General features: G+C 44.0%; 1 protein-coding gene across 1 annotated transcript in view; it reads right to left on the reverse strand.

Moving 5' to 3' along the window:
- Positions 1-1,203: 1,203 nt before the first annotated feature.
- C8A (complement C8 alpha chain) overlaps positions 1,204-12,711 on the reverse strand; it is a 59,466-nt gene continuing 47,958 nt past the window's right edge. The window contains exons 8-11 of the mRNA XM_019633208.1: positions 11,025-11,156; positions 9,780-9,937; positions 5,460-5,679; positions 1,204-1,844 (exon numbers count right to left, since the gene is read on the reverse strand). Coding sequence (XP_019488753.1) covers positions 1,693-1,844; positions 5,460-5,679; positions 9,780-9,937; positions 11,025-11,156 — 662 coding nt within the window. The 3' untranslated portion in view covers positions 1,204-1,692. The remainder of the gene's footprint in view (positions 1,845-5,459; positions 5,680-9,779; positions 9,938-11,024; positions 11,157-12,711) is intronic.

Raw genomic sequence — 12,711 nt, forward strand, 5'->3', positions numbered from 1 at the left:
TAAATAATGAATTGAAATTAATCATTAATTTAAATTAAAGAGTAAAAAGTAAATTAACAACAGGATGAGAAGCAAGAAGGGAGTCCTCTTTTTTCTTCTTTCAGATAGATCTAAAGAATTCAAAAATAAACTTTTAAACCATGTTTTAATTAACAATAGTAACAATAATAGTAAGGGTGATGCTAATAATTTTGTATGTGACATACATTGTGCTAAGTGTTTTATATAACTTATTTTGTTTACACTCACCATCTCACCTCTCCCCATTCCCAACACAAACAGCTACGCACACACCCAATATTCTTTCTTCTAACTTTGTCACATGATGAATTTCCATCTTAAAATTCTCCTTCCTCTTTGCCTAGTTCAAAAATCCTTCAAGGTCTAGGTCAAGCCCCATTCCATATATAAAATATACACAAGGAAAGACTACGCTCTCTCCCACCTGACCTCCCTTGACAATTATTTTATGTGCCACATATATTGGCATTAATTTAGCAGTTAATTTCCTGTGTCCCTAAAACCCCTTCTAATTGTATCATGTCTATATCAACCTTATTACCCTAAAAAGATTGAGGATTCTGGGAGGATCGGGAGCACCCATATATATGTGTCAGTCAACGGATGTTTCTTATACCGACTGGGAATGCAAATTCTACCTTTAAAGAGCTAACAATCTATAGGAGAAACTTATAGGCAAACAGAAAAGTCAGTGCAATATAACATGTTCTCTCTTTGAGGCATCACTGGAGTGCTCTGGAGATACTGAGGCAGGCTGGTGTGACTGGCTCTCCCTCAGGTGCTCTGATCATCGGTTGGCCCCCCTAATCCATGCTCCTCTCTGGGAGGCTGACCAATATGGACCCCATCTTTGAACTATCTCTTGAGTTCAATCCCTCACTTCATCCACAGAGGCTTTGTGGGTCCCTCCCAACTCAAGGCACATCCCTGGCATCTGGGGACACAGTGCTGAACCAAACAAAACCGATCCTTGCCTTCAAGATGGGGACACAGGTCATCAATAGTCACTGGAGCTATGGGAGCCAATATACATTTACTAACTGTGAAAAGCACAATTAAGGAAAAGAGTAGTGTGCTGTGAGAAAATAATTGGTAGAAATGTGATATCTGTAGTAAGAACTTAAGCAAACGAGAGATTAACGGAAGGAATACAAGAAAATATTGAGTCCACATGAAGAAGCATTGAAGGAACTCAAGTTAATCTTTAATTTTTTCTCATTATTTCAGTGCATATGCTTATCCTGTCAACTAATAATCATTCTATAAATGAACAAATATAATTATCAAAGAACTGAGATAATTTTCATCATGCTTTGTTATATTGGCCATTGATTGTTTCAAGAGTGTCTGCCTTGAACCTCTAACCCTTAATATCCTATAAGTTCCTCTAAGATATGGATTGAGATTTCTCCTATTGCTTTTGTTGGATGATCCAAAGTGCTGTGAGCAGGACCGAGATTCTAGTTAACACTCAACACCCAGTTGCTGAGTGACAGAGTTTTGCAGGTAATAGAACAGTTGGTTATAGATGATGCAGCCTGGTCTTAGGCCTGGTAGCTGTCAGGACAAAGAAAAAGTCCATGTCGATTGGCATTTTTTCTCAGCTGCAAGAAGTCTTTATCCAGTGTTCCAGACAGGGCTGCATCTGTCCCGGTGTGTGCCCAGAGGCCCTCAGCAAGCCCGAGTCTGCACGTTCCACCCTGGACACGAGGCGCCTCCATTCTCGGGTGAAGGATTATTGCACTCTCTCCTCCTTTCCTGAGTGCCCGCTGTGCAAGCAGACCAGGGGCTCCAGCAGCTCCAGCTACCATCGACCTTGGCTCCTGCACAGATAATTTCCCAGGGGAGGAGGAGGTTAGCATACAAGAAGCAGCTGGGACAGTGTGGAGGGAGGGCCATCCATTGCCCTGGAGTGGTGTGCGATCCCTCTTTGGGGAAATGCCTCGGTGTAGCCAACCAAGACCTCTGTGTTTGCCGCCTCACACTTAATGTGAAACTAGAGATGGAGTGAGAAGAGGCCCCTGGGAACCCATTTCATGAAATTGGAGTCTGCAGTTCCATGGAAGATGGATAGCAGAGTAAGGCAGGGCAGCTTACTCCTCTGGAAGAATGACACGGAGCTGCTGGAGGGTGTGAGGAGCAGGGAGCACCGACAGAGGCCAGCCAGATGCCCCTGTGCAGAGGGATTTTGGACGATGGCTTGCAAATCAAACCCCCTTAGACTCTGACAGTGGGGCCAAGGTGGGTGACAAATTATCTGCCCAGAGCATCAGAATGCGTGCACACTGACCATGTGTCTCTGGAAATCCAGCTCATACTATCTCCCTAGCCCGGAGCTGCATCCTAATGGCTCTGTGCCTTTGGGCAAGTTCATCTCCTCTCTCAGTCGGAATTTGCACCTCTGAAAAATGAGAAAGATGGACTAATCCAGTGGGGTTTCGCCATCATTATTTTTTTCATTACTGGCTTTTTTTTTTCTTAAATAAAATCTTACATGGGCTCTGACATGTAAGTCAGATGAAAGTGGAGCTGTTCTATTTGAAGATGGGGTGTCTATCTGCTCCCCTGGGGAAGCCTCTAAGGCCCCAAGTTTCCTCAGATTCCAGTGTGAATATCATTGGATTGGATTATGCTCAAGTCCCTTCTAGCTCTGTAATTATACTCCCTGGTGGGACAGCCACAGCAGGGTCCTCTGGTCTGTTTCTCCCACCTCTGTGATTCAGTCCCCACAGGCAAAGGTGTGCTGGGAAAATCCTTGGGGACCTGCATCAAGGGGCCTCCCTGCTGGCTGACTCCCTAGCCTTAGATTTTCTCGCCAGATGGATCTGTGTTAGGCTGGAAGTCCAGTCTGAGCCTCAGGGCCACCTGATGTCCACACCCTGCTTGAAGCAGCGTTGATGGAACACCATGAGCTGCCTGCAACTGACTGAATATAATCATGCAGGAGGAATGGGCCTGTGCGGAGGAGGACACAGCCCTCTGTGCCCTGCCACCACCCCCAGATCGCTGGCATCATGTGCCCGTTCAGTGACCATCGTGTGTACATATAACTGAGCATGTCCCAGCACTGAGCCCCACATTGCACTACTGAAAAGGTGTGGCTACATAATTCATACCCCCTGTTCGTCTGTCTCTATGCTGTACGGACAGGAATCCAAGTAAGTCACTGGTTCTCATGCTGTAACTATAATTACCCAGGCAGGTCTCATGGCTGTCCCTTTAAGCCAGGTCAGGCTGATAACTGTGAACTGGGACAGCCCCTCATTACCCCGCATTTCCTGACTCTTAGGATGTGAATCAGTAGAATTTAACAGTTAAGAGCTTGGGTTTTAGCATCTAGCCTCCTGGATTGAAATCCTGACTCTGATACCCCCCAGCTAGAGCAAGTTATCTCACCTTCCTTCTGCCCCAGTTTCCTCATCTGTAAAACGGGGTTAATAATGCTATGGATCTCATAACATTTTGAAGGAAATAAATAAGTTCATGCACATGAAGTGTTGTGATAGTGCCTGGCACAGAATAAGGGTTAGTTATTCCTTCTGTTCATTGACCTGTGTTCCCTCTGGGAAAGCTGCCTGGTCAGTGGGGCAAACGGGGGCTGACACCCAATCCACACTCCGCTTGAAAGTTCAAGAAACCCCTGGGGTCTGGAGTTAGACAGTATAAGCCCCATGCGGTTTTCTTTGTTTCTTCCAATTTCTCTACCTATCAGGTAAGTACCTTATTCCAATTCACATGAGGAAACTCTCCCAAGTTTGGTCCTGGTAATTGGTGTGCTTGGTTTTTTTTCCTCTGCATCCTCCTTCTTAAGGACTCTGGAATTCACTCTCCATCTTGGCTTACCCTTCTCAGGATCCCGCCTACGGGATACCAGGCAGCTTGTTGGGCCCCGATTTGTACTTGCTTCAGACAGCATAGCAGGGGTTTAGACAAGGCCCTGACCCAGGACAGATGGTCTACCAATGGAGTTACGTCTTCCTCTCAGGTATTGTCACAGAGCCTGCCACATGCATTAACTATTTTAATCCTCAGCACAACCTGTGACAGAGGTACTGATATCATCCCCACTTTACAGGGGACGCCCGTATGAAAACTGGCAGCACTGGGTTTCTAAGATCTGTTTCACACCAGAGCTATGCTGTCCTGCTCCCCATTTAGAACCACTCTCCCAGGGAGAAAACTATAACCCACCATCATCTCATTTAAAACCAGGCTCTGTCCCATCTGCCTTGTGCTTCAACAGCTGGTTTTATGGACCCAAGAGTAGTACCTCAGGTATACCTATCCGGACCTTCCCTTTTTTTTCCCCCTTTTTTTCATTGCAGTTGCCAATTGAGATTGATTTATACACCAATTTGGCAGCCCATGGTGTTGCCATCGTTCCATGTCCCACGTAAGCAGCTTTGTGTGCGTGGAACATGGGAAGTTTAGGGGTCGGGGCTTGCATAGGGATTCTTGGAGCTCAACAAAAATTTAAATGAGAAAACTGAGCCCCAGAAAAGAGAAGTGATTAGCCAGTGTCTCCCAGCAAGTTAGTGAAATAGCTGGGCTTCCCATCAGATCTCCAGACTTCTTCATCTGTAAGGGATGAGAATGTCTAACCCTTGTTTGAGAACCTTCTTCCCTAGTAGCCATCGGCTCATGCTGCAGTTATATATGTTTAAACCTCACTTACCTAACCTTGTTTTTAGCCATAAATCCTTGCCCTGTAATGACAACTACTTACCCCTTATCGTGGGGTGAACTGTGTCGCTTCTGCAGATACGTTCAAGTCCAAACCCTCATTACCTGCAAATGTGACTTTATTTGGAAGTAGGGTGTTTGCAGATTAAATCAAGTTAAAATGAGGTGTTGTTGGATTCAGGTAGGTCCTAATCTAATGACTAGTGTTCCTATAAGAAGAGCAAATAGAGATGAGACGTGGAGAATCCGTATGATGCAGACAGATATTGGAATGATGTCTCTACAAGCCAAGAAATGCCAGGGATTTCTGATAAGCACCAGAAGCTAGGAGAGAGGCATGGAATAAATTCGCCCTCAGAGCCTCCAGAAACCAACCTGGATGATAAACCTGAATTTTGGACTTCCAGTCCCAGAAGTGTGAGACAATCAATTTCTGTTTCTTTAAGCCACCCAGCTTGGGGTAATTTACTATGGCAGCCCTAGGAAATGAACGTATCCCTCCAAAACTGAATCCTGTTGTCCACATACACCTTGGTGAAAAACAGCCCTCACCTGAGAGAGGGTCTTAATGGCAGGGGGAAAGCGTAAGAACCGGAAGTGTGAGGGTCAGCCATAAAGCTCAGAGTGTGGGCTCCTAGGGCAGCAGGCAAGAGGGCACAGAAAGGAGAGGGTGGACCCCCAAGGTCCTTTCTACACCGGCCTCTCTGAGCTGGGCCAGGCGAGGACATGAGTGAAGATGCATGAGCCTTACTTACGCTTTTGCTCTGTTCTCTCACAGGCAAGGCCCTGGCGACCCAGGGGACACTGACACTTGCAGCTGGTGCCCTCAAGGATGGGCACCCCACGGAAGCAAGGTCCGCAGCGGCAGGCATTGAATTCCATCAGGTACTGATCCAAGGCCCGGCGCAGGTTCTGGCGTTTGGCCTCCAGGGGCCCCAGGTTCGTGTGCCTCAGCATCTCATGGATGGGCCGCATCTGTGGGCACAAAAAGAACAGAGGGCCCTCCCTGATCTCTGTCCAGTTTCCCAGAGCCCAAGAACATGCCAGGCACAGAGCCAGACACTCAGCTTTATCCCACTGCTTGGAATCCTTGCAGCCACTCTGCAGCTAAACTCCCCAGCAGACAGATAATGAAGTGGAAGCTCAGGAGAGTTTGGGTGACCAGCTTAGGATCACGCAATTTAGTCCCAGAGTCACTCCAAACAGGGACCTACTTGACTCTGAACCTGTAGTCCACCAATCTCAGAGGAAGAGGGGAGCTCAGAATCCATTTATGCCAACTCATCTGCCCTCTCCAGTACTTTTAAGAATCAAGGAGAGTATAAGTGTGTGTGTGTGTGTGTGTGTGTGTGTGTGTGTGTGTGTGTGTGTGTGTGTTTTGATTGTCAACCTTCAATCTAGGAATTAACAAGTCCTTAATAGGTAGTTATGTTGTCATTGCTGAGCACCTCCCCTGATGGTGGAAGGGTGGTGGTTACTTGTACGGGGGCAGCTGGGCGACGTTTACATTTGAGGCAACCCATTCCAGGCATGGCTGTAGTCCAGGGTTTCTCAACTTTGGCATTGTTGAATTTCCAGCCAGATAATTCTTTGTTGAAATTCCTGTGCATTGTAGGATGTTTGTTTTAGCAGCATCTCTAGCCGCTGTCACCCACTAGATGCCAGTAGCACCTTCTAGTTGTGAAAACCAAAGCTCTCTCCTGACATTGCCAAATGTCCCCTGGGGGACAAAATCAACCCCTGGCTGAAAGTATTGTAATAGATGTAGTAGAGTGCATGGAAGCTGGAGCCAGGAAATCTGGCTTCCAACCCCAGCTCTACTGCTTCCAGCTCTGTGATTTCAGACACGTCTTACATGGAACCTCCCTTCCTCACCTATAAAGTGAGAACAGTAGTCCTACCCTCCAGGTTTATTGTGAGGATGCAAGTTGATGCATGGAGAAGACCTGTCACGTAGTCAAAGCTAAATAAATGCTGCTCACTAAGCCCCTCCTAGATTTGGGGCTTAGAACTCTTAACTTCCTCTCTCTAAACCTGAGCCTCATTCTCTATAAAATGGGAATAATTACCTATTTTTGAGAATTCTTATGAGGCTCTAAAGAAGCAATGTATGTGAGATACTACTGCAAAAAGGAAGAACAATATAAAATAAAGCACCATTTTTATAAAGTGTGATGATAGTTTTAAAAAGCCTATATTTTTCAAATTTCATGTACATATGGTTACCTTCTTTAGCACGCTTATAATGCTATATCTTTTAACAGAGAAAATGAAAGCTGTTTTCCAGATTTCTCATCTTACAGGACAGTAACCTGAGGCCCTGAGAGGGGAGTCATTGGCCAAGGTCACTGAACAGTTCAGAGACAAGACTCAGCCACACTGGAACAATCTCTCTGCTCTAAAATCAGAGTCCACAGAGGGCATCGCAATAGCCTTGAATGGGTTCCTGGAAATGTGTACAGAAGACCTGTGGCAAACAGACCTTGGCCTGTGGTCAGGGGCTCTGGCTGAGGTCATCGGGTTGGTCCTGTCAGGACTAGCTGGGCCTCCACCCAAGAGAAGACAACTTACTGGAAGTTCAGGGAATTTGGCCCCATTGTTAGGAAGTCAGTGCAAAATGGGCTGCCCTGTGGCCCTGGTTAAAAGTGACCCTTAGTTCCACGGAAAGCCCCAGGACCATTGGGCAACTTGTCTTTGACCTTCCAGAGAAATTCAGCACTCAGTCCCATATCTCTCACTTCTCCCTCCCAGAATCCTCAGCAAGAGGAAAGGGAGCACTTCTTAGGAAACCCTGGTGGGGACGTAACAGAGGAAAGGGTGGTGGCAAACAAGAATCTTAGAATGTCAGAGCTTGAAAAGATGTTGGCAGTGGTTGTGTTCCCATTTTGCAGATGAGCAAACAGATTCAGAGAAGGCAGCACAATGTAACCTAACACATAACATAATAATATATAACATAACACAGCATCATCACATCACATCATATAACAGATTCCTATATTTACTCAGTCTAAGTACCTGCCATAACTAAGTACCACTAAGCTCTGGAGATATGCAAGTGAATGAGACACTGTTTCCACTCTGATTATCAGGTTCCCTAATTTACCCCTTTGTCCATAGCGTCTCTCTCTCTCTCTCTCTCTCTCTCTCTCTCTCTCTCTCTCTCTCTCTCTCCTTTGATTCATCCTTCATACCTCTGTAAGCATTCTCCTTTTAAAAGCACAGATTTAGCTTCCCTGCTCTATAACCTGTCAGCAGCGTAATGCATCAAATTCAAACTATTCAGGGGGTAACATGGGTTGTGATTGTGGGTGTTCGAGTCAGTCAGATATGGCTCAAGTTGCACTCTGCCATTGACCAGACACTACACTTGGCCAGCTCACTTAACCTCCATAAACCTGTTTCCTCAGCTGGTGTTTACTAAGTACCCACTTCTCTCTCCCTAACTTGTGACATAACATTCTATTATCCTCATGTTATAGAGCAGGAAAATGGGGCTCAGAAACTGAAGCAACTTGTCCAAGGTCACACATCAAAAAGGTAGCTGAGCCATGAACCAAACTCTATCTTTTTCACCCCAAACTCAGGCTCTCTTTCCCTAAAGATGGCATTCGGTCTTCTCCAGGTCATGAATGAGTCTTTCCCTAGGAAGTTTTGCTCAAGGCTAACACAAAATTCACCTCTTGCCCATGAAAGTTTATATATTACTCCTGAAATCAATTTTACAGTTTTTGCTCAAATCTAACAGCTGGATGATAGCATTTTTTTCAGACCCTATGTGAATTACAGGTGTGTAAAAGTGCTCCCTTATTGAAGAAGAAATGAAATCAGGGTTAATTCATCTGACCTCTTTCTTTATAGAGAGCAGGATGTTACAATACACTTTTATGTTTAACTGTTGGTATATATTTCAAAAGGAGGAATGTGTCCATACCTGGAATTTAAATTATATATATAGAAAATGGGCAAGGATCAGGAAAAATTAGGCAGAAAAACAATAATGTTTTGTTTAAAACCCCAAAATATAACTCTTTTTTTTTAATGGATTGCCCTTACATATGAATAGAAGTCGTTTGATAACTGATAGAACCATTACTTATTTGCAGTTAGAATATGATTTTACCCTCTTTGTGAGGTTAGGGATTTAAGGCAAGGTTTCTCAACCTTAGCACTATTGCTATCTTGGGCTAGATATTTCTTTGTTGTGGATGCTGTCCTTTGCATTATGGGATGTTTAGCAACATCCTTGGCCTCTGTCCTCTAGATGTCAGTAGCACCCTCCCAGTTGTGACAATCAAAAATGTCTTCAGATAGTACCAAATTTCAATGTGGGAGCAAAATTGCCCCCAGTAGTTGATAACCATGGCTTTAAGGAAGGTACTAGACTAGAGGGAAATGGGAACGGGATAAGAAGCCCAAAGGTCTGAGATCCAGGTACTGCCACATATGAGCTCTGTGACCTTAAACAAATCACTTGAGTGCTTGGAACCTCGGTTTCCTCATCTTTTCAATGGGGAGAATCATGTCCCTGTTAGAGGTTCATTGTGATGAGGAGATGAGATTATTTTAAGCAAGGGCAGCAAACTACAGTATCAGCTTGTTTTTATATGGCCTTTGAGCTATGAATGGTTTTTATGTTTAGAAGATTGTAAAGAAGAAAAAGAAGAACTTTTATAGCAGAGACTGTGCATGGTCCACAAAGCTTCAAATATTTACTATCTGCTCCTTTACAAAAAAAGTTTGCCAACCCCCAATTTAACAGATGCAGTTTTTTAAACTCTTTTATGTATAAATGCAAGTTATTATTTTTTTTTAATGTTGCCCAATCCTGAAGAAGTTCTGAGACTACTAATGTAAAACTAGGCACTGATGTTACACTTTTGACCCCAGCTCTCCTGCAACCTGGGTCGAAAGTCACATACTCCCTAGGTATGGGGAGGGCCACCAGTTCAGTGTGCCGTTAACATTTAATCTTGTTCTTTGATGGGCTCATAATAAGAAATATGAAATGATCTGGTCTGTTTCACTTTCATTCCTTGTGGATGAAGAGTTTCTTCAACTGCGAAAAGACTTACCTCAAAATCAATAACAGCAGGGCTATACTTTAATGATCTCCCCCAGAAACGGTACGTAATGATGCTCCCGTTGTGTGCCAAGCCACCACCCCAGCCAGTACTGCCACCTCGCACCCGAGAAATGATGTCTTCCACAGCCATGGCCTTAAGGTCAGAATCTATCAAGAGGATAACTGCATTAGCTCATTTCCCCAAAAGCCAGAGGACAGGTTAGCAAGCGCCACTAATAAGACAGGGGATAAAGTTTACATACTGTCCTTAGAGCTGTGTCCCATTCTCTTACCTTGCTCAGTTAGCTAACAAGACAAAGCAGAAGATAAGGACCAACACTTAGAAATAGACCCATCCTCTGAATTAGAGCAGAAAATTGGAGGATCACCCAGCCCGACAAGGAGGAGGGAGAGGATGAGAAAAAAATGGAAGATGATTCCTTCATTTGTTCATTCATACATAAGATGCTTACTCAATGCCTTCTACATGCCAAACAGGTTCAATTAAACAGTAAATGTCTCTATGGGGCTCAGTAGGGGTGTAGAGAAAGACACGGTCAGATCTACAGTAGGGTGAGGGACTGGTCAGGAAGACAAGTGAATGTTCTAGAAAAGTGAATGAATCTTTGCAGGTAAATGGAGAGAGGAGGGAAGGTGATCAGAGAAAAGCAGCACTTTGACTTAAGGCCCTGAGGCAGGAGTAGCCTAATGCAATGGGAGTAACTTCAACCTGTTTCATATCTACCGCACCCACTACTCTAATCCATGTTTGATGAATGAATGAGTGAACACTCATATTGACTTGTTCAGGAAATGCCATAAAATATTCCTGCACAACCTTTCTCTAATAATTATTCGTTGAGCTTGGGCTTGATAACCATACTCTCCTCTCTCAGGAACTTCTTTCCTCCCTTTAGACTGTACCTTGATGGGCCTTTATCACAACAGTTGATTTTCCAGGTTCGGTCTACACATTCCTTTCATCCCAGGGCCGTGGGTCTTAGATCTTTGTCTAGTACTTGAAATCTTGGAGCAGGCACCCTACAAAGTCAGATGTTTCTAAGGCAATCTCAGCCTATGATAAGTCAAAATACAGCCACGAAAGGTCATGGGTTTGGAGTATTTAACAGCTATGGAGTTAGACCGTTGACTGAAATGGAATCCATTAGGAGGAAAAATAGTGTCCATGCCTTGATTTTGTGTCCAAGGGAAAGTCTGGCTTTGCTTTCCGGGAAACCCATTACTAAATACTTACCTCTTTCACCACCTCCATGCTTTCTACAGTCTTCTCCTGATAAACGTCCTCCAATGTTCACAGTATCCGAATAATCATAGCCAAGGCCCACAAGGCCTCCAAAGCATTTCGTGATGTCTTCTTTGGTGATGCCTGCAGCAGGGACGCAGAGAAACACAACATGCTGAGATGCTAAAAGACTGTGAATACTGTACGACCAGCTCACGGCAGTAAGAGCTAGCTTTGGTTTTGGAGTCTAAGAGATCTGGGTTGAAATCCCAGCTCTTTAACCCAATTTCAGTGTTCTCCTCTATAAGGTTCCAACCCAAATAATTCTTGAAATGAGAAGGAGTACGTGTCACACGTACTAGTTGTGTGCAAATAGTGCTAGTCCCCTTTCCTTTGCACATTCCCCACGGAGCCTCCTGCAGGCAGTGAGTCTCATCCATCTCCATGTAACCCTGTGCCCAGCACAGCGCCTGGCCCAATTGTACTCTGAAATTTTGCATATGTTGCCCCTTCTTCTCTCCCTTTTACTGTCTTTCCAAAGTCTACTCAAGCTCCAGTTCAAATGTCATTTATACCATGAAGCATTTTTGGATCAGAATACTTCTCGTGTCCTTCAGAGCTACCCGTGTGCTTGGTATACGCCTGAATGATCATCATTGTCACAATTCTTTCTGCCCAGGTTCTCTTTGAACCTCAGAGAGGCCGGAGGGTTGTTAGAAGATGACACAATCTCCATAGGGAGTCTGCCTGCCTCCTGACCCCAGGAGAACTGTGAGTCCCAAACTAGCTGTCTCAGTATGTGTCTACATCTCTGTATGTGTCCCGTTGAGAAACTTCCATTTTGCAGATGAGAAACATAATCCTCAAAGCAGTAAAGCCCTGTTGCTCTGATCCCACAGCCTGTAAATGAACAGAGCTGGGTTTCCATTCCTTGGTTGGACTGACAATGTAAGGCTAGAAAAGCAGACTGAAGCAAGAAGATACTGACCACTGCTGCAAAATCCAACTCTATCTGCAGCTAAAGTCTTCTGAAGTTTGTGAATGGGGAGTTTGTATTTTTGAAATATCATTACTTTTAACTGCAACTATATCATAATTATTACCAGTCATTATATTATTCTAGCAACCACAAAGGAAAATAATCGGCCTATAATTCAGCTGAGCTAAGGATCAGATTGAATATTCTCAAGGGAGTGTTCAGCAACAAAGTTTACTTGCCCACATCCCCTTTAAACTGCAAACTCTATGCGCTCAAGGTCTTATATGTTATTCACCACTCTTTTGTCCACATAGCAGCACAATGCCTACCGTGAAGGAGGAGGTTAGTGACTTTTTCAGAATAATGATTGATGAATGAATAAAATGAGTGAATAAATGAATGCTTTGGTAAGGGCTTGTGATGGAAAGAATCTTATAAGTCAGGAATCCTGAAATCACATCCCAGTCACTTGGATGAATGGATAAAGAAATTGTGATTTTATAGATAGATAGCAAGATAGATAGATAGATAAATAGATAGATAGATGATAGATCTATAGATATACATATATTGGGTTGTCGGAAAAGTCATGACGTATTTTTTCTGTTTTTTTGTTGCAAAAATGCATCATGACTTTTCTGACAACCCAATATATAATTAAACACACATACACACACATATATTTAAATATTGTTGAGCCTTAAAGAATAAAGAGACCCT

The sequence above is a fragment of the Hipposideros armiger genome, unplaced genomic scaffold, assembly GCF_001890085.2.
Source record: "Hipposideros armiger isolate ML-2016 unplaced genomic scaffold, ASM189008v1 scaffold_1258, whole genome shotgun sequence".
In the NCBI taxonomy this organism is placed as follows: Eukaryota; Metazoa; Chordata; class Mammalia; order Chiroptera; family Hipposideridae; genus Hipposideros; species Hipposideros armiger.